The 23,372-nt window shown below is 38.8% G+C and overlaps 1 protein-coding gene and 1 long non-coding RNA gene across 2 annotated transcripts in view; one reads left to right on the top strand and one right to left on the bottom strand.

Annotated features, from left to right (window-relative positions):
- Window positions 1–6,278, top strand: part of hs3st2 (heparan sulfate (glucosamine) 3-O-sulfotransferase 2) — an 18,752-nt gene extending 12,474 nt beyond the window's left edge. Inside the window, exon 2 of the mRNA XM_031312954.2 lies at window positions 4,971–6,278. Within this exon, the coding sequence (XP_031168814.1) occupies window positions 4,971–5,589 (619 nt within the window). The 3' untranslated portion in view covers window positions 5,590–6,278. The remainder of the gene's footprint in view (window positions 1–4,970) is intronic.
- LOC116059704 lies at window positions 40–21,156 on the bottom strand. The gene is made up of 3 exons (XR_004107356.2): window positions 21,004–21,156; window positions 9,061–9,065; window positions 40–51 (listed from the first exon to the last, which is right to left on the bottom strand). It is a non-coding gene; the product is annotated as an uncharacterized LOC116059704 (long non-coding RNA).
- Window positions 21,157–23,372: the final 2,216 nt, after the last annotated feature.

A 23,372-nucleotide genomic window follows, 5' to 3' on the forward strand; every position in this document is an offset into this window, starting at 1 on the left:
TAGGTATAAATGAGAGTAAGAGAGTAAGATTAGCATGTTCTCCCAGTGGAACTGCATGCTGCAGGAGAATGGTGTGTTGTGTGTGGGTCATTGGTACTTTGAAATAAAGACATCCATGTTTGTGGCGTATTCCTCCATAATGATATGGCAGCATCCAACTCAAGAACCCCTGCCTTCACTGCCCCAACAGAGATAAATTGTTCAGCAGCAAGATAGCCAGCAGGGTCCTTCACGGTCATTACAATATGCAGACAAGCTTTCAGCATACCACAGGTCATTAATGAGTGGCAATGACTGCCATGCTTTCCACTGTTGACCTTAACTACCTGAAGATAAGAGCTCCAGAAGGATGCTTGTTTTTGTGTTTTCTTTCTCTTCTCACATGGAGTGGATAATGAAGCTAATTTAAAACATAATAAAAGTATAGTTAAAATTGACATTTTTTATGTCACGTTTATGTCTTACTTTATAGCCCAACTTCTAGTTAAAAAGCCATATTTAATAATGAATACATGCCTCTAAATAAGTCTGTTTAATTGTATTTGCTTCATCTTACATAGACACATCTACATATTTACATTATTCAGTGATACACACATTGTAATATACTGTAAACTCTCCCTGTTGTGAGAAGACCCAAATTAAAACCTTCACAATAAAAGAAACACCATGCATATACCAATTAGTGACTGCCTTAACACATTTTCAGTGACTTCCTGTTTTGTTCAAACAGAGGGTGCAGCTCCTCGCTGTTAGATTTTTTTGGTAACAAGACTTTGAGGTAACAAAGTGTTTTTGGCCTTACATACAGTAAGAAAGGACAAAATTTATGTCACGGTATAGACATTGAAATAATCTTCACAAAAGTAAAACTGATACTTGAGGGTTAATTTATAATGCTGCTGGATTAATATTAACCAGCCAAGACCCTGTATATTATGTCTATTAACTGCTGGGGTATTTACAATAAAATATCATACTAACATTTATAATATAAATTAAAAGTCAGTGTTAAATTCAAATGCGTTACAGAAATTACCAACAAGAATTGTGCAATGAGAGCATCAAACACAGGTCGCATTACAGTATCGAGCTGATCTTCGACACCTGAGTTCATTTTCCCAGAGTGATTAAAATGTCACAGCCAAGCCTGTAATGCATTCTGACTTAAAGTTTCACCAAGAATTGGGAAGAATACTGTAAATACCTCCAATGAATTTAGCACTGACTCTGAGTGAAAAGGTGGTAATCAATCACCTTTACTCAAATGTCAGTTAATTAAGGTTTGTGTCTGGGTATGTGTTTCACACATGTCCCAAAGCAAAAGCAAAGCAAGATGTTCATATAAACGTGCATTTTACAGGTTGTTTCTACTCATACATGCATACTGATGATAAAGAAAGGGTCTGAAACAACAGTTATTTATTACCATCGGAGCAATTCCATTGGTATTACAATCACGTAGATTTTCTAAGTGCAAGTAATCATTACCAAGAGAGGACGGAACAGCTTTGAGTGAAAGAACCCACTGCCATAAAGATCCTCAATTTCATATTTAACTTTCAGATCCTGTGTGCAGTGCTGATAGTTTCTTGGAGGCATGGGGGGAAAAAATCCTGGTTGGTTCAGACACCTGCCTCAGGTATCACATGTTCCCCTTCTGGCCTGATTCCCGCTATCTCAATAATGAACAGATACATAAATGAGGCTGCTGCTGCTGCTTCCGGGTGTGTTTGGGTGAGCAAAGAAAATGATTTATCAAAAATAATGAATCTCTACTCGTTACTTGCATTCTGTTTGTTATATCACATATGGCCATTAAAGGTTAATATGCAGCCATTACAATCAGTTGCAGCAGAGCTAGCACATGTGTTGGATCATAATTTTTTTATAACCAGATAATTGAAAACACAATTGTAGGCTATAAGTATCAGTTTAATGAGCCACAGTGCCAAGATAAGAGTCATACATTTAGTTAGATGATGTCTGTTTCCATCTAATCTAGTCTGAACAGAAACTGAAGATGCAATTAAAGTTGGTAAGAACTTGTTGAGTGTTTTGAGGAGAACTACTCTCAGAACAAGATACTACTGTAGTGAGGATTTGTTAATCCATCAGTGACAATAATCTTAAAAGACTGCATACATTTATTGTGAATCATATACAGTAACTATGTTTACTCTGACTCTGACAGTTTCACATTCACACCCCAAACCCTGTGTACATATGGATAATGACATCTGATCACATGCCTTTGCATTCACATACGGATTCTCGTTTTCTTCATTTCTGGACGCATTGTTATTGTTTCCTAACATGCAGATTATGTGTCATTCTAGAGGATTTTTTTTGTCATTTAATCTGGACGATTTGTTGGACAGACAGAGACAGGCAAAGGCATATGTTAGCTACTTTGAGGGGAACTGTGCTAACAAGTGCTAATGTTACTTATACTGAAGGTAATCGATTCCAGCATGAAAGCTTTCTAGTCTTAGTCTGAGTTTTGCCACCCCTGTCAGTCACATCACATTTGTCTTGCACATCGTGATGGTGGTGGTGATGGTGCAGTGGATATGACACATGCATTTGGTGTGGGAGGCTGGGTTCGAATCCCACTGCGTTACATCAACCAATGTGTCCCTGAGCAAGACACTTAACCCATAGTTGCTCCAGAGGCGTGTGACCTCTGACATATATAGCAATTGTAAGTCGCTTTGGATAAAAGTGTCAGCTAAATGACATGTAATGTAATGTCCCTCAATGAGTCTCTGGGAACAATGCTGTTGTATGAGCCATGGATGTATTAAGGAGAACTGTGTTTACAGATGGAGCCCCATTCATTCCTATAATAGTTGCTTACTAGGCGCATAGGTCTCCTTCCCCATGCTTTTGTTTTTGAGCCCATAGAGCATGTGGTCTACTTCTCCAGCCAAGCCAGTTGAGAGCATGCACGCCCCAGACTTACGCTGGTCGAGCCATCTGTCTTCCTGTTAGTTCCCCACACACATGATTGCCATTAAATAATTTAATTATACCTCACTTCTAAACATTACAAATGTTATTGGAAAAAAATGGATAAAATTCTAATAATAAAAAGAGTAATTTCGCAGGGGTGTGTGACACACAGAAAAATGTATTCACCATTGGATAGCCACTCCTTTTTAATGACTGTGTTTGGGAAAAACGTGTTCTTATCCAGATAAGAAAGCCAGATCCAAATCACATGACTGACTGTGGTGGTGACGTGTGTATGAATAGTGCATTCAAAAAGTTCCATTTACTTTCAAGTCAAATCTTTGAGTGTCTGTCATAACACCTTAATGTTATAACCCTTCTTTACACTTTTAATGATTATTGATCCCAGTGGTGCCGCTGGCTTCTCAACTTGACAGTCAGTCTTTTTATTTTTTTCACACCTTTATTTCCTTTTGTCTATATCAGTCACCTCAGTGCTGTATAATTTCAATGTAATTTATCCGGTGCTAAGACTCACAGCTGTAAAAATCAATAACTCAAGGTAAGTTAGCACATGTTGCAGCTTCCTCTGATGGACGGGCTCACTTGGAGTTTTATATTCTGTAACCAAACAAAAACAACCAGTGTGAGGGAAAAATGGCAGTGTGAAATCCTCTTGATTTCACATTATTGGCTTTTTTGAACTCTTTATTGCCAGTATCATCATGCTATGGTCAACAGCAGGTATATAGTATAGTAAACAGCAGACAGCTGTATCTATTTTCAAGCAGAACCATCTGCAACCTTTCATTGTATGTGTTCACTTTGTCAGCCCAGTTTTGCGAAATAACAAGTTGCAGTTTTAAACCAGCACGTACAGAGTCCTCTCATTTACACAATCTTCATCTCTGAGCATGGTGAAAATGTATGTAATTGACAAGCCAGATAACAAAGACAGTTTCCTTAGCACACAGCCAAAGACTGCACCTCCTGGAAAATGGCTGCACATTTTTTAGTGTGTAGCAAAGCTGTTTGCTTGAAAATGTGCTGTTCTCATAAATGATTAATAATTGCTTAGTGGCCCTGGGGCACCCAAGCCAACAGCTCAGGATTCATAAATAAAAGTAAATGGATCAATATGTTCAAGACTTAAGAGGTAACCTATGGCTACCCCTTACTTGAGAAAGAAAGCTTTGAGAAAGGTTAGGTTTTAATCAAAGCCTTCCCCCAGTAATAATAAAGAAAGTGTTGTATTTAATCATCAGAACTGTGTGGTAACGTACCTGAAATCCAAAAACCAATGCACATGCTGTGAAATAGAGAAATACAGGTACTATATATTCTGTAATCATAAAAGAAAAAAAAAGTTTAATAATACTATTGTAATTATTCTCACAAAACTGCAGTTATTGTGCACAGCCTTTTTTTATTATTTACAGGAAACAGGGAACGTGTGGATTAATTGTGGCCGAGGTAATCCTTGTCTCAACAGTCAACATCAGATGCTCATTAATCAAGTTTTATTGAAGCAAAGTGCCAAAGCAGCATGACATATTACACTGGGAAGAAAAACTCACATGATTAATATGACAAATAGAAACATTTGCCTGTAGTTTAAAAAGCCATTATCTCGGCAACATGATCATGGTAATTATGATGCATGTTCTGCGATTAATATCTACCAACTACATTTGCATTGTGTTCATTTCAACATCTACAGTTATTTGATACTGTGTATTAGCTGGACAATATCCCTATAGTTTGACATAGTCTATGAAATATTATAAAACTGTATTCTCTAGTGTTATCACAACATATGTTAATACTAAGGTTGTTTTTAACTCAGTATTTGTGATACAAGTAAGGATTCATGTTTGCTTCCCTCTGACTTCTACATTTTTATAACCTACTGTCATCCATCCAACAGAAAATATGTGGAAATGGTGCTGAACAGGAAAATATCAACTCTTGCTGACTCATTCATGTGTGTTCTATTCTTTTATTTCTCTCCTAAGGGGACTAATGCCACGAACACTAGACAGCCAGCTCACATTAGAGAAGACACCCAGCTACTTTGTCACCAGAGAGGCACCCAGACGCATCTCCAGCATGTCTCATGAGACCAAGCTGATTGTTGTGGTGCGTAACCCAGTCACAAGAGCCATCTCTGACTATACACAGACTCTTACCAAAAAGCCCGACATCCCTACGTTTGAAGAGCTGGCCTTTAAGAACATAAGTCTGGGTCTCGTCGACACTTCCTGGAACGCCATTCGAATCGGGATGTACATTCTGCACCTGGAGAACTGGCTGCAGTACTTTCGCCTGTCGCAGATGCACTTTGTGAGCGGGGAACGACTAATCACGGATCCGGCAGGGGAAATGGGCCGTGTTCAGGACTTTCTAGGACTGAAACGAATAATCACGGACAAGCACTTCTACTTTAACCGAACCAAAGGCTTCCCCTGTCTGAAGAAGCCGGAGAGCAGCAGCCAGCCACGCTGCCTTGGCAAATCCAAGGGCAGGACTCACGTACAGATCGAACAGGAGGTTATAGAGCAGCTGCAGGAGTTTTATAGGCCATTCAATATCAAATTCTTTGAAACTGTGGGGCAAGACTTCAAATGGGATTGAGAGTGCCATACAGAAACGGTGCTGTTTTTAAAAAATGGCTACCCTCTGGAGAGAAATATAAATGAGGGTATCGTTAGCTTAATGTTTAGATGACAAGTTTATTGAGCTATGTAATACCTTGACACAATTAATATAGAAAAATACACAACTCATTAAAATCATATAAATGGTTTCACATCGTGCTGGGTTTTGGGTTTAGTCATTCTGATGTGCCATTTCATACATTATATACAAATACCAAGTTTCTTTATAACACACATAACATATGAATTCAACAACAGGCAACCAGCATTAATTAATTAACCAAGCTTTTAAACAACCATCACAATGCCTTTGTCATTTAGAAACACCAGACCTACATTAATGACATTGTTTAAATATTCAAAATTAAAACCACCAGCTTTACTGTTAAAATGAGATCTCAACATGAAATTGCAGTGAAATGTCAAATGAATAATGAAATAAAAATCAGCCTGCCAATTATTCTGCACTGAAATTCATCTCCTTACTGTTTGACAGTGACAGAATAACTGAATACATGTGCTGTAACTGTACTGAGAAGAAAAAACAACAGCTATATTGAAACAGATGATATAGCAATAGTAAAGGTTTACCGTTTGTTAAACTTCAGCTCTTACTGTGTCCGTGTTTTTGTTGTGATCATCGAAATAAAAGACACAAGTCTTAAATTCAAGTATTTATTTAATATATTTTCTGGTTTTCTTGCCACATGAATGAAAATAATGTTTTATTATTTTGGTGCCCAGTAACATTATACAAGCTACATACATATAAATATAAATATAATAGTATAAATATACAAGTTTTCCTTACATTTGTGGTATTTTCTTGTCCTCCTTATATTGATCAGTATCTGATCTAATATATCATGTACACTACACTAATTGTGGGGTTTCCATTACAAAGACTAATCAAACCTGATGCCGGTCTCTGTACAGGCAGTTAATGCATAACCTGATGAGCCATACTAAACATGCACCAACTGTAAAGCCCTGTTCACACATGACTACAATAACATACAGACTTCATGTGATTTAGTGCATGACATTCACTCACATCTCCTGACTAAATTTCAAAGAACAACATACCAGTACAAAGAAGTTTGTATTGAGCCTGTTGAAAGATAAAATGTTCCTCATCAAATGCTGCCATGCATGTCAGTGATCTTATTAACTTTCAAGATTCCTCTTTTGATAGATTTGATCGTGCTCTTTCTGAATGGGTCCCCATGCTAAGCAGCTAGATTAACCTCCTGAATTTGCACCCTGAAGCCAATCAGAGTTGTCATTAATAATTTCCACTGAAGCCCCTGAAATTCACAACACACAAGAGGAAGAAAAGAAGTACGAAGCAGAAAACCAAAGAATCTGTGCAAAAAGTAATAATAATACAATAAAACTCCAAATTAATGATATGCAAATGTGTGCTGGACGTATGTGTTCTGTGAAATATAGCAGCAAATACAGATTACAGATGTCGGATTAGCACAGGATTAAGAACACAGGCAACCTCTGCAATTATTTTAAACAAAGTAATTGTTGTGTCCCGTATGAATACAGCTTTAGATTTAACTTGACTTGACTGACTACAATATGACCTTCCAACCCTGTAGAAAGTGCTGGCATGTTGTTTCTAGGTTTAACATTAGATTACCAAGCCTAATTGGTCTGAGGCGTTGGTATCCTCCTTATGAGTCCCTGTTTTGGTGGTACTTACTTATGACTTAGGGACTGTTCGTTATTTATTTAAGGGGCCACCGGAGGAGTCATAACGTGAGGTACAAAGTAATGGAGCCTTTTTTACATTGTCATGTTTCTTTAGAAATAAACAATGGACAAATAAAGTCTTTAAAAGCTTCAGATGTAAAGTTATTTGCTGTCAAAGTGACGTCAAAATGAATGGCAGTCAATGGAATGCTAACGTCGGGTGATCGCTTTGTAGCATCAAAATGGCGCCATAGGAGGTTCAAGCTCTGAAGCGAAGCTTACCCCCTTGGTCGTAAATCCTCGTGACGGCTCATGCAGGCAGCACAGAGCAGGTACTGCCACCCCCCCTCCTCACCAGCATGAGTTCCACCAATCAGAGGCATCACTGTGGGATTGTTCAGGATTGTGGGTAATGAAGTACTTATCCAAGACATCGCGAATAAAAGACATTTATCTCAAAACGAGGGTAGCGCCCCATGATTTGTGGCGTCTATATGAGCATATACAGTCGCTGAGTCATGTCGGCATGCTGGTTTTAAGTCTACCATCGACGGTTACGATTTTATGGCTTATACTCCAATTTGTCAATGGAGAAATTGCATTGTATTTTTACTTCCGGGACACGCTGTGGGCGGGACTGTTGAGCTCCATTTTGGATGACCCTCCAAAGTGATTGGGAGAAAAGGGATGACCCTCCCCAACAATGTATTGTACTGGTTTGCACTTGGAAAAGATGTACAAATTCCCATTGTTTTTTATAGCTATGACATGGTGACTAAACCTCTGCATTCTCATCTGACGCATCACACTCCTCTGTTATGGTGTGATGGCCATTTCAGTAGATTTACTCACTAACATTGTTGTGGAAACACAATAAGCATGGAAACTAAATGCACACTTCATGCATTACTGCATTACTTCAAATACTAAGTTAATAATCTGGTAAACTAGTATTCACATGAAATAAAACAATAAAACATTGAGATCATTCAGTACTGGGTAATTCAACACTGGTTGCTATGGACTCGTCACTAGGCTTCCTCAGTCATTGTATATTTTAGCATAGGTAAGCTTGCCGAAGCTGAACATAATCCAAAACTGCATTTCTCAGATGAGCGTCAATTTGGGAGCTTGCATGTTACCACTCCTTCCTTCTCAAATGCCTTGAAAAGGCTGTCATTTGTACATTTTCACAATAATCACAAATAATTACCGGGACCGAAAGGATATACCTCCCGTCTCATGCCTTCCCGGCTGCCGGGTGGTGCTGTCCGCGGCCCAAGTTTCGGCTTTTCAAAATAAAAGCTTGCGTCTGGTCAGCTATGTTTTCGTACGGTGTTTTGGATGTTTTGAACTAAACAGTATGGCAATCATGCTAATGATTTCAGCAGATGTCTTAGTTACAACACGATTGAGCTAGCAAAGCAGTTTTGTGTTTATATGTGCGAGCGGGATTTATTCAATTTGAGAAATCCCACGGTCTCTAAGCTACAGGTCTGGCTGACTAAACAGGGAGGGAACCCATCTGCTAGCGATAGGGGCCGAGACTGAGAGAGCTACATGGAGCTACATGGATAAATACGCACCAAACAAGCCACTTTGAAATGTTGCTCTTCTCATACAAAAGTTGGGTGACCCTCCCCCTTAGGCTAAAACAAATTGGATGACCCTCCCCTCAACAAAGAATAAAAAGACATGACCCTCCCCTATTTTCCTCCGGTGGTCCATTCCATAAATACCGAACGGTCCCTTATACTGATGTGTGCTTTTTGCTTAAATCTATTTGTTTGCCGTAGGAAACACACAGCAGCAGGAAAATGTGAGATTTTACTCTTTTTCTTGATGCGGAAAAATAGTCTGAATCTGAGCATTTACTAACAAAAATTAATTAATTAAATTAATGAAAAATCTGAATAACTATATGCTTCATATGATGTTCTAATTCAAAAGTATTGCAAACACAATACAAGAAATTTTTAGATTTACAAATGCATTCATTTGTAATTCATTATTCTTGGAGGTTATTTGAGGTAAATTTGAGATCAGATAATATGGTAATCTAAGCAAAGCACCCTGGCTGAAACAGTCAAGTTAATTTGCTATGGTAATGATGAAACAGTAATTGGGGTATGAAAAAAAGTCTGCAACTTCTTCCAAATAGGTGTTACACTTTCACTGTTTAATCCCCGGCTGCAGGGCTATGAATTGAGCAGCCTTATCTGGTCAAACTTAGACTAATGTGCAAATGTGACAATGTGACCTTCCATATGAAGGAAATTAGATATACACTTTCATTCCAACTGTGCTCTTCCAGTACCTGTCCATTGGTCAACAGCAGTATTTAGACTGTCATTTGTGATATTCTCCATATTTTTGATTTACCTGCTAAAGTCGTCTGCAGCTGCCTGCTACTTAGTGAGCAATCAGCAGACACGCCAGTTTAGCAATAAGCTCAACTTTATCTCAGCTCAGTTAATTATAAACTTTTCCCCAAGAATGCTTTGGGCTTGATGACATGGCACTGAGGGAAAAACTCCCTCACGGCTGCCACCCTATGATACCCAATGAATACTTTGATGTGTTATCAGTCCTGCATATGGCTACTTTCCATGTGACTTCTGTTGAAGAATATTAGGTGACCTTTTTGGGGAATATTCATGGATGCAAGACATGTATGCTTTCTTGCAGTATCGTATGCATCCTACACATGCAATGTCACACATGCAGTTGTGGCAATGGAAACAAACTGCTCATTGATGTATATAATGTATGAACTCCTCATTATGAAAGAAGAAAAGTGTTCTCTGTGTAGATAAACGCTGTCTGACCATTCTAACCTTCAAAGTAAATACCAAAGAAGTGATTGTAAATGTCATGAACTTTGAAAGACTCTGAAGTGAAACACCTCTGCCACTCATCAGAAATGTCTCACAGTACACAAGAAAATCAATTACCTCAGAGACCATTTATTTCCCTGCTTATTTAATGAAAAGAAATAATGGTGCAACATTCAAATTTGTGTTTTGCAGTTGCCTCTTACGGACTCCAAAGCTGTCGAGGTCTTTTATAACTCCTGCCTTGAAAACCTTTTGAAATTCTACTCAGGCTCCAACCCTGAAACTTCACACACTTTACAAGCTCGTGTCTGTAATCTCTATATTGTGGGGATGACATCTAAAGAAAAACAGCTGCAAATGTGCAGTCTCCCAGAAAGCACAGAAACTATAGGCTCATTCAAAAAATGCATCAATAACATTAAAAAATGCTCAAATACAATTTTAGAAAAAAGCAGAGAATATCTTACCCCATAATGAGCCAAAGCTATGGAGGATAATGAGGATGTTCCCTTTCTCCAATGGACAATGAGAAGAGCAGACTTCCCTTTAGATGATTTAAAACTTGGCAGCCAGAATCCCCTCCAGAGGAAATCTCATCAAGCAAACCTCTACCTGCATCAATGCACCTTTTGAATATGTCATCATTCCCCAAGGTTCTTCTATAAACATCACTGTGTATCGTACGTCAAGCTGTTCCTCTAAATTAAAAGATGTACCCAAAAAAAATTGATTTTTTTCCTCTGCAGATGCATGTTGCTATTTCCTCAGGATTTGTGTCTGCAATGCTGTTTCATGCTTCATGTAATACAACTGACGAGCTCAATGTCACACGAATCAAAAGATTCCCATTAAAGAAGCCATGCATTCTTCGGAGAAAAAAAGGAATAACACAGCCACACAAATCTACCGTATGTACTACTCTAATAACCACTTTGAAAACCATTCCCCTCACCTCATTTCCTCTGGTTTGTTGAACATGCGCTGCTTGCCTTACCTTCAAAAAGGTCAAGTGCAGAACAGGTCTCCAGGCACACAGTCAACTAATTAAGCAGTAGCGATGGAAGATGCATACCAGCTCCTGGGATACCGCAGCGGTCGGTAGCCACCCTCAGGGTTAAAGAACATATTGTTTCACATGAAAGAGAGGTATTTGCATTACATTGTTTTCATGCTAAATATAAAATAACTATACTATGGCAGGAAAGACAGCAGCTGTATAATAAAAGGTACTAATGTCTAAGTGTTTCTACTTAGTATTCCTCTATGAAATAGAAATCTTTTTGAAATGTATTAATGGCAATATAATATTGTATTTCTATGGAAGTTTTGTGGCCTGACTTGACTGACTGAATGAATGACAATGCATTTTGCAATTGACATTTCAATGTACAATTTGGTCATGCATTTTGTAAATGGATTTTGCAACTGGCAATTCAACATGCAAAGTGGCAATGCAATCCTCAATTCAGTTTGAATTTTTTGGATCAAAAATTAGAATGGAAGTTCAATCAATTATTTGTCCCGGCTTTTCGGCCTCTTTATTCAAAGCCAGCCGGTGTAAACCAGCCAGCCAGCCAGTGTAAACATGATACAAAGAGTTTCTCTGCAAGAAAACAGACGTTTTTTCTTAAAATGTCAAACAGGATCAACTCTGGATTAGATTTACGGTAACACCAACATGAATTAACTTTTGTTTTTGGTAAGGGAGTCATTATTGCAAATTCCCATCCTGACAGGGTAAATCAGCCTGAAGGGGCTACTTACTGAAAAACACACAAGTTAGTGGTTTAAAAAAAGATTTCATTGGCGTCGATATTTGACAATGTTGCTCTCCACCGGAAGCCAGTTTGACTCGGTGAGTGTGAGCTAAGCATGGAGCTAACTAATGCTTGCACCACTGTAGCTGTTATCGCTGTTACTGCTCCCTGTTTCCTCCACCCTCTCTCTACTTTTGTGATCTGCTGATTTATGTATGTATGTATGAGCTCCGTATAAGCACCAATCTCCCAAGGAAGTCCGACCCGGGTTGTGTGCAGTGCAGAGCGGCAGCAATTAGCTAGGCAGTGGGAGCACTATTGCCTACAGTCTGCTATATGTAGCAACAGTCTGTTATACAGCAATGGTCTGCTATACAGAAAAACAAGACCTGAGAAATGCCATGATTTACCATGTACCAAGTATACCACAATGTAATAATGATCTGTAATTTATGCCAATAGATGCTTTTTTGTTACCATAACAGCTTCCCAGTTCTGTAATATCTGGAATTTCCAAGACATCTGCTAAACAGCATTATATTTAAATGCTATTTTGTTGGAACATCAAACTGGAAGACAAAGTCACAGAGTTATTCAGTGTTGGCAGAGGCTCTGCCCGCTGCCTTCCATTTAAATGTGGGATCAGAGAGGATGTCAATTCAGTGTACAGGACTGCGCCCAGGGGGCCGCCAGAGGAAAAGAAGGGGTCCACAGTGATAACAGACATCCTTGCCAGGAAGCCTGATAAATGCAGTCAGTCTGAGTCTGTAACTTAGATAATTAAGTCCTTATTCAACTGAGGGAATGTGCCCGATGGCGTGTTCAGAAGTGTGGAACACAATAAGGAGCGATGCCAAATGACCGCCACTTAGCACAAACTTTCAACACTTTTGTCATTCTTGCAAAATCCCAGTGCCCGCCAGCCTCAGCTAAAAGCAGCTCAAGCAAAAAGATCCTGAAACTTCATTGTGAACAACACGGAGAGTTTACTTAACTACAGTACTAATGGTGAAAAAAGGAAAAATAAGCAGGTAATTTGAATGCCATTACCAAGAGTCACTGAGCTGTCAGACACATGTTCCACATATACATACATACACATACATAATTAGTTGAACGGTTTGCAGAGACTTACAGTATTTTAACCTTCACAGTCTACGTGTTACAGCTATGTATTACCAGACTAATGCTTCTGTTTGGCTTTTTGATCGATCCGCACATTTGTGTTGCTTATTCAGATGTAATTATTAACGTGAGGTTAAGATTTATGAAGGCATCTCTAATGAAATGGAGCCATAAAGCTGTCACGATTGTTTTCGGGGTGTGAATAAAATGCCATCAGCGCCGTAAACATAGATGGAGGACGTGCTCTGTTGACATAATGCCTCATTGACCATTAATGTGTAGGCATTCTGGAAAAAAAATGGTGATTCATTCCTGAATATAACTCTCTGTAATTGTGGAACTAATGGCCTTACTTTGGAGAACAGGAGATAATAATCAGAGCAAAATGCAAAGCCACTGAGATTGCTTCTGCCTTCTTGGGATAGATTCTCAGAGGGAAATTACAACCCAGTCTCACGGCAGTTCGTGCAAAGCTCTTTGCAATCACACTGGCTCTGGTTTAACGTAATGTGACTCATCAAAGCATTTCCATTGTGTCATTACTTTCATGCTTTCAGAGAAAATGGGCTCATTCAGTCTGCATCAGTCTAGTTTAACTCCTTTCTCTTGTCTTTTACCATCTCCCCTTACAGCAGCTCTCAACCCCCAACCTACTTATTTAATATTTGAAGATACTTGCTGCTCACTAAAGCTAGCTCCCTGCTCCGATTACTCTTCCTCGTAGGGTTTTACTATTTGAGTCCATATGTCTTGAAGGAGAATCTGCATGTATGTTTCTCCACTTTTTTTGAGACTGAAATTAAACAGAAAGACAATCTAAATTTTAATTTTGAAAGAGATTTATTAATTGTTTGTAGTCTCCTACAAACTCTGCTCCATCCCTTTGAGTCTGCCATTGCTGTAAAATCCAAGTGACAACATGTGCAATGAATAGTTTGACATTTTAGGAAATCCCTTATATTCTTTCTGGTTGACAGAGACCACTCATACACCTCTTGGTTAAATATAAAGCTACAGCAAAGAGATTGTTAGCAGAATCCCACCATTTCTAAAGCCCACTAACTGACATGTTATGTCTAGTTTCTTTAATCTGTACAAAAAACAAAGTGTTTAAAATGACAACTTGCTGTTTTACAGAGGGTTATTATTATTTTGGCCAGCAGAGACTCAATAAATAGTATGTAAGTCACATGTCCTAATGCTTGTAGTTGTTTTTACACAGTTTTTGTACAGATTAAATAAATTACATATCACATGTTAATTTGTGAGCTTTAGTGGTGCTAGTTGGTGGAATTTGCTGTGGACCTTTGGATTAGTCTCGCATTGCCAAACCTATCTCCACCGCGCTGTAGAGTAAGCTCTGGCTAAGCGACAGGTACATTCTAGGATAGGAGAAATATCTTGCATATCTTTAAACCAATCACACTTCGCAGCGGCGGTGGCTCTGCAAAATACTCTTGGGAAGGACCTTTTTTTGGTGGAAAATTGCATAAGGAACGCAAAAGAAAATGCCACATGAATTATTAAATGCAGTTAAGTGTTAACACAATACAGTAACGTGAGCTATTTAAATTAGCTACAGGGATACATGGTTAAACGTAACGCTCTTACCAGTGTATCTCTGTGTGTACTTCGTCCATAGCAATCCTTGCCAATCGGGCCCGAAACGTCCCAGTTAGATAGTAAATGCCGTAAACATATTCCTTATAAATCTTCACAATCATTCACCAAAATAACCAATGACGCCTGCTTTGTTGCACGATCCAAATTGTATTAAAAACTAGTCATTTTCAGAGTTTAGCTTGCTTGCTTGAAGGTTGTTATTGTTTCCTGTAGTAAAGGGATTTTGAGAACGGCAACACACACAGAGCGGGCATCTTGCGCGTGGGCAACGCGCTGGATGTCAGGCTTTATCCTACTTCTGTTGATCCAGACAGTCATTACATAGACCCAAGCTAGCTGTTTTCCCCTGTTTCCATTATTTATGCTAAGCAAACCAGCTGCTGGCAATAGCTTCATATTTAACCAACAGATATTACTGGAATTGATATACTCATCTCTCAGCAAGAAAATGAATAAGTGCATTTCCAAAATATTGAACTATTCCTTTAAAAAGCACTCAACAAATGAAATACATTTTTGAAACACAAAATGTCCACAAACTGTGAAACTCATAAGTCAGTTAAAAAATAAAACAAGAAAATACAAAAGAATAATACATGTACACAAACACATACTTATATTACAGTTTTAGCAAAGGAGAGAAAAACACAAACACACACAAAAAAACAAAAAAAAACAAACAGAACCAAAAACAGTATTATAACAGTTCCAATGTGTAACATCTCTGGTCACAACACAAGTATTGATTTTATAGGAGACATTTCACGCAATATCAAATGTCTTAGTTGCCAGGAAATTATATAAAGTTCCTTCCTGACAACTAAGACATTGGTATACCACCCCAAAGACAAGATGGGATATCTGTCATCATAGACACATGCTGTGCTTAGAGAGACAACACCTGAACATGTTGTGTTAATGCACCTTTAAAACATCACTCTGCCAGCCTTATCTTCTTGGTAAATTTTAGAAAATCACTCACTGAACATTTACCCCAGAGTTTAACTGTTCTCGTCTTGTGAGAGCACAGTAATTTACATCTGAATGACTTCAGACGCAGCATCGTAATCTAAGGAAAAAGGTAAAAATCGTAACAAGGCTCGTCTGTTCTGTCGGCCTGTAAAATGGGCAAAGCTTAACGGCTTGTGGTTGGCAGAGACGCTCTAAAGCTATATGAAGGCAACAAAAGAATCAATCTGAAATGCATGACGAGTTGCACTACACAGTTTCAAAATTTAAGAGGATTATTAATGTTTGCCGACATAACTGGGACTTACAGTGAGCTACACTGGAATTGTCAGCCTTTGTGTTTTACAGCATCAAAGTTGTTGGACTACTGAATTATTAAAACTAGTCTATCAACAATATTCTGTCTGAACACATTTAGTTTAGCAACCTTGATTTATACACTGGAAACTGTAAGGAATTATGTCTAAAATAAGGCCCTAAAGCCTGTCAAATCTGACTCCAATTTATTAATTCCCTCTCCATTAATTCTTCTTTAATCGGACTTAAGTTTGCCAGAACACAAGGATTAATCTGAGATGAAGAGTTCAGTTAATAGAAAACAAGGTAATATATGAAGGGCCATATGTATGTTCGGACACTGGTACATTTTCTTCAGAGGAGGGGATGAAATGATTCTGAGAAAAACTGTGATCGTTCATTTTGGACATTTTCATTTTGAATGTTGTGTGAAATGTGTTGTTACAGACCTTTCTGAACGCCATAGTAAATAAATATTGTACAGGAAGTAACAAAAAAAACATCCTTGAGTAGACCTGTTGCAGTTTTGCACTGTATTTCTGTCCTGAGACTTGAGAAAGAGATTTATTTTCGTTACTGTTGCACTTGTGTGGATTTTGTATAATTTCCACTCTCTGTTATCTGTATGTGTCAAGTGATGACTTACCACAGAAGTGTCAAGAACAAGTATGTGCAACTCTGTTTGCTGCTGATTTTTTTTCCTGTTTCTCAAAGTTGTGCTGGTGCTTTGACACAGACTGAGATCATCGACTTTTAAGTGAATGTCTTTTTCTTTTAGACACTCCAACGCTTCCAAACTTCTTCAAGGAGCAGAAACTGAAGGTTTCCGAATGTGTTTTTCTCTCACTCAAAATAAATGACTTGTGTTCTGCAAGAATCAGAACAGAAGAATGTTCTGATGGCACTCCAAGATTCGAGGTCTACATGGGAGTTTTAAGTCATTAAAGTACAAATGAAATTTTTAGGGCCTAAGCACCGATGGGTTTTAGGACCTCTTTGAACCGATTTTTGAGATGCTTGGGATGCTCGAAAATTCTACTCTTGTCAGAAAGGCTGATAATAGATTTCTGAAAGTCCTGTGTTTGTTTCACTCATCGGCCCTGGCATTTTGGCCCAGACCGGCCCACCACATAAGATCACAAATACCACCCATCCTTGCGCTACCCTGAATATGTATACCAACTCCTTCTCCTTAAAACTACTAACGTCATGTAATGAGTAAGCAAGAATCAGTGAGGAGTGTCACAAAAAAGTGTCATTTATTAATACAATAAAACTATACTCCTCATGAATCATAAAACAAGCTATATATATATATATATATTTTATAATTTCACGACTGACGAGGTCCTGTGCTTTAATTTGAAGAGGTCTATCATGAGTTTTTGTCTGCCAATGCAGATTGAAAAGCTGCCATTCTTGTTTGTATTTTTGTAAGTTTGCATTATGGGCAACGTTTATCTAGGCTACGGTTAAGGACACAAATGCACAAGCACAAGGTTTGATGAACCTAAGGTGGTGTTTTGCTTATTATTAAGATGTAGGCTACTTTGTTGAATGAAAGCTAGGCTAATATAGCCTTATAATAATAAAACGGTGAGAACATCATCAGTCAAGACTCAGATACCCGCACACTTAGCCGAACTAATGCAATCATACAGTGTAGCATGCCTACTTTTTTATTGTTGTAGTATTATCATCAACAGTTTGTCCACCACTTGTTTATGGCTTAGTTTTATCAAGGGGTGAAGTGTTTTAAGGGGAGTTGTGCTTGTGTGGATTTTAACTAACTACTACCTCAACGTTTAACGTATAAGTGTTTTGGGCCAGCCCAGTGTCAAATGAAAAAACAATCAGCCGCTGATCTAGGCCTACCACTTTTATGGGCCGGACCAAAAAAAAAATAAAAAATAAGAAGTGTCGGCGGTCGGCCCAAAAAGCACGTCGGCCCACCGGGAAAGTGCCCGGTATGCCAGATGGCCAGTCTGCCCTTGAAGAAACTTATTTGTGATACGTCAAAAACAAACTCAGACAAAAAAATGTTTCCCACGAAACATAATTGACATAATATCTCGAACTATACCTTTGACCATACCTTATTTGCATGTGCTGATATTTTGGAAAATAATTAAACGTTAAAAGATTGTTGTCATCTAACCTAATCAAAGTTTTGCTTAAAGGAGAATTCCGGTCAATTTCAACACGTAGCTCTGTTGTTTGTAAATTTGGAGTGCTGTCAGTAGCGAGAAAAACAAAAACAATCAGTGTTGCCTACACCATGTTATCCTCCTGCTAGCGTTAGCACCCAGTAGACTGAAACAGGGCAAGTTTTAAACGTGCTTTAAGCCTCTTAACAAGTTTGATATGTCATTACAAGTGCCTACCCATGTGAAGTGATTCCTTCCGAACGGTGAATCTGACTGCAGTAGATGTGAAAGAATATGGAGCTAGAACAGTGACAGCAACCTGTGGTATTGAAAATAAAAATTGGCACTGAAACAACAAATATTGGCACTGAAAAATGTTGAACTGAAATCTAAAACACAAACATCAAAAAGTAATAATCTCACAATCCTATTATTTTATTTCACTTTGACATTTGTTTGCATTATGATAGGTTTTTCAATGTCAATCTACATTTTTTCTTGATGTCTGACTTTTTTCAGTGACAGTTTTTTTTTTACGCTGTCAGGATTTTTACAATGTCACTGGTTTTCAGTTTCAACTTTCTGTCACTGTTTTGGCGTAGGGAGGAGGGGCCAGAGGGAAGGGACAAAGAGGGCGTGGTTTAGGTAATTTGCATAGGCTACTGGTAGAGACCGTGGCTCCACAGGAATCTTCACAGATGCATGTGTTATAACCACATATCTGCAATGGCTTCCACAAGTTCACCTGGAACCTCCAAATCTAAGTAAGTCTGTTTATCTTTGCCATTTTTTTCACGTAGAAGCAGGCTGGTTTAGTGTTAACTTTTAATGTAGGCCTAAGCTGTGCTGTTTTGGCAGAGGTTAGAACTGTTCTCTACATCCATGGTTAGCTCACGTCAGCTAACTTGTGGCTAATTGTAGCTAAGTCTCCTGCTGGGGATGTCAATCTATCTTCTATAATCTAGTATTTATAACAATAATTCCTGTCCTTTAGGAGTCCTAAGGCCAGTGTTATTGCTGGTGCACAAGGCTTGACTCGCTTGCATCTCTCATTAGCTCCGTCATGGATGTATTAAAGGAGAACTCCGGGCAATTTTTACGTTAATCTTGATCGCTATACTTTTTTGAGTACTGTCTATAGCAAAAACCACGAGCCGAATTGGTGCTAGCAACATGGAGCTTCTGTAGCTAATGCCCAGAGCTCCCGTTAGCTAAAACTGCAGTTATGGGGGCATAAGCTAAAGAGTGCCTTTGTGCCTCTTAACAGACTCAAAATGCTATTAAAATGTCTGTGCAACATGAACAGGGCGCTTACATGACAACAAGATCAGTTTAGCAACTTAGCCATTGTTGAAATTCACATACCCTGTTAGCTGCTAGCTGCCGTCTGGGATGAGTGAGTGTGTTCAGCCAGGCTCCGGTAATAATCATCACGCTGCAGTCCCGTGTGTATTTGTAACATAAATATCCATTTAGAGTGCAATCCATATGGCGTTGGTGAGTAGGAGTCTTGTCCGTGTCGATCGTTGTGGTTTCCTTAGCCGGGCTAGCATGCCCGGCTGGCATCCCTGTCTCTGCTTCCTCCCCGCCCTCCTGGCTTCACGCGGCCGACAACAATACAACGAGCACCCGCTGGTCTGGTGGATGTCTTCCAGAAGACCGTTCAAGCCTTCGCCGTGAAAAATTGGATTTTATTTCCCCCTCAAAAATAGGTAATTGAGCACTGTAGTGGTTATGACCATATTAGTGACTATGCTACATGGAAACGGACCAAATTATGTTTGGGTCCTGTATAATAAAATAGTGTTTTAGACGGATAGCTGTAGTCTCGCTAAGTCCCGTGGGAATTCAGTTGTAGCAGGAAAAAGGTAAATAGCAAATTGCTCTGTACAGGTGACACAGTTTTCGTTACCTGGCTGTATGAGATCCCACTCTTTACAGCACAGGCTTTCTTCCTCAGTAGGCATTGGGTCACAACACCCACACAAACACCACCAGTTGCCCGAAATCCATGTCCTTGAAGCAGATGCTTCATCTGCCAGTTGCCCCTCTGTCTGTCTCCTTCTTTCCAACTGTTGTGAGGCTAGTTCTTCGTCTGTATACTCGGGTTCGACTAAATAAGGACGACCATCAAACTCAAACGCCTCTTCCATGTGTTCAGTATCTTCTATATTCTCCAGTTACGTTACTCCAAACTTCTTCCCTTGTGAACAACTCCAATCTTCACTCTTCACACACTACGCTCCTCCAACCTGCACACTACTATTTACCTTTTTCCTGCTACAACTGAATTCCCACGGGACTTAGCGAGACTACAGCTAGCCGTCTAAAACACTATTTTACTGTACAGGACCCAAACATAATTTGGTCCGTTTCCATGTAGCATAGTCACTAATATAGTCATAACCACTACAGTGCTAAATTATCTATTTTTGAGGGGGAAATAAAATCCAATTTTTTGCGGCGAAGGCTTGAACGGTCTTCTGGAAGACATCAACCAGACCAGCGGGCGCTCGTTGTATTGTTGTCGGCCGCGTGAAGCCAGGAGCACATATGGCCATAATAAATATCCAAAACAAAATTTTAAAAAAAAAAGGTTTAATTGAACATTTTGAAGCTGCACAGGGTCCTGGAGAAGTCTTGGAAAGTGTCAAGGTCCCTCTGGAGGTGTGGTATAAATATATAGTGGGTACAATATAAATGCAGACTGTTGGAGGGATCTAGCAGGCGACCCTCTTAAAGACTGACACATCAGTGCACTAATAATATCACTTTAAACCCCCAAGTGGGCTAGCTGATGTGGTATTAGCTAGCGTTAGCACTTGTTCAGCTAACCGCTGCCAAAACAGCACAGCTAAGGCCTACATTAAAAGTTAACACTAAACCAGCCTGCTTCTATGTGAAAAGAAATGGCAAAGATAAACAGACTTACTTGAGATTTGGAGGTTCCAGGTAAACTTGTGGAAGCCATTGCAGATATGGGTAATCTGTGAGGATGCCTGTGGAGGTGCAGTCTCTCACAGTATGCAAATTATATGCAAATTACCTGTAAACCATGCCCTCTTTGTCCCTTCCCTCTGGCCCCTCCTCCCTACGCCAAAACAGTGACAGAAAGTTGAAACTGACATTGTAAAAATCCTGACAGCGTAAAAAAAACTGTCACTGAAAAAAGTGTCAAGAAAAAATGTAGATTGACATTGAAAAACCTATCATAATGCAAACAAATGTCAAAGTGAAATAAAATAATAGGATTGTGAGATTATTAATTTTTATTGTTTGTGTTTTTTATTTCAGTTCAACATTTTTCAGTGCCAATATTTTGGTGTTTCAATGTCAATTTTTATTTTCAATACCACAGGTTACTGTCACTGTTCTAGCTCCATAAAAGAAATGCATAAAAGTTGTGCTAATTCAGCTCTGTTTAGTTCCCGTGTTGAGACGGCAAGATGAGTGCTTAGGGGCCGTCTACAAACTACAACAACGAAAAGAGATACAAAAATATTTTTAAAAAGGCATATGCTTATTTTTTAAAAGAAAGTGCTGTAATACAACTAGCAGGAGACATGTTATAATTGAGGTACGTTTGGAGACCCTACCTTATTTAATCATTAAATTAATAAATAGTTTAGTATCTCTTTTCGGTGTTGTACTTTGTAAACGGTCCCTAAGCACTCGTCTTGCCGTCTCAACACTGGAACTAAACAGAGCTGAATTAGCACAACTTTTATGCATTTCTTTCACATCTACTGCATTCAGATTCACTGTGTTCACTTGAAATGAATCACTTCACATGGGTAGGCATGTGAAATGACATTTTGAACATGTTAAGAGGCTAAAAGCACGTTTAAAACTTGCCTGGTTTCAGCCTCCTGGGTGCTAACGCGTGCGAACATAACCAGATGCCCATGGCCGCTTAGAAAGAGAAACTATTATAATTTTTTTTCTTTCACTTTCATAATTCTATTTGTATTTTAGACATGTATCTAATTCTCCTAGCCACAGCCCCCAGTGTAAAGTGCAACAGCAAAATAAGGCTGAGTTCTTTACATCACCAACATTACAAGCAATTAAGAAACATACGTGAAGGTGAAGTTAATAGTGCTCTCTTTTTTTCAAGCCAAGACTACATTAGAGCTAATAAAGGGGGATGATGTGGGTGAACAGATTTATGGGGCCAAGCAAATACAGTGTGTCCTAGCTGCTTGTTAAATGTTCCGAAAATGGATAGTGGCCTTTAAAAAAAACAGAACTCTGCCATGCATCCTTGCACTGAGGAGAGTTGAGCCTCTTTGCCAAAGACTCCCAAGACAAAACGACATGTCAGAACTGTGGCCCCACATGGTTCATCATGTAAAGGTCACACATATTGCTGCATGGAGGGCCTGATGAGCATCCAAAGATAGGGACCATGTTAAGACGACAGGAGCCACAATTTAACAGACTCATGGTACATTTACAAAGAATAGATTGCTGATAGCACCATGAATTGTGCATCACCTGCAACCGCTATTTGCCCCATTTAGAAAAACATTGTGGTTTCAGTAAAAATCAGTACATTTGTTACGTTATGTTACTTCACTTCCTTAGTTCTGTTTGTTCCATAAAGTAAAAGAAAAAAAATACCTGCATTTCCTGCATGTCTTCCTCCCCTTTCTCACCTAGCTGCCCTGTCAAATTAAAGGTATATTGCATATAGTTATCTAAAGTGCTACAGTGTCTAATCATGCTGATGGTTTTTAGCTGGCATCCGAAATGAAAGGACAATAATAATGTAATTTCTAAACAAGGCAGTATGCAACAAGCTTTTAACCAGGCCCATTACCATGTTATACATTAAGCAAGTAGGAATTTATATTATGCACATTCACTAATCCATTCCACATTCACTTTTTACTAGAGAAGTTAGACTGCAGGGGATAAACTGAAACTTGTCCATGGAATGATTAAATTTGTAACAAAAATGTGGAAGAATCTTAAAAGCTGTCCATATATATATATATATATTCTATCACTGGCATCAAAACATTACTATTGCATTCAAGAATTAAAAGTGTGACGTTTGAAAGATCCTTGTGATTCTTTGCATTATTCAAAATAGATCAGAGTGTGATTATTCACTGCAGGGGTTATGAAATGCCACTGAATCAGCAATGTTTGAAATCAGGAGCCCTCAGCAGAGCAGCCGTGTACTTCAAAGGTAATCAGCGCAGTTTTTGATCATTGGAGACAATTGATCTTTTGTGTTCAAGGAATATTTATGCTTCAGGCTTTCCTAAAACATGTCAAACAACATCATTAAGT

This window comes from Sander lucioperca, chromosome 21 (genome assembly GCF_008315115.2).
Source record: "Sander lucioperca isolate FBNREF2018 chromosome 21, SLUC_FBN_1.2, whole genome shotgun sequence".
NCBI classification, from domain to species: Eukaryota; Metazoa; Chordata; class Actinopteri; order Perciformes; family Percidae; genus Sander; species Sander lucioperca.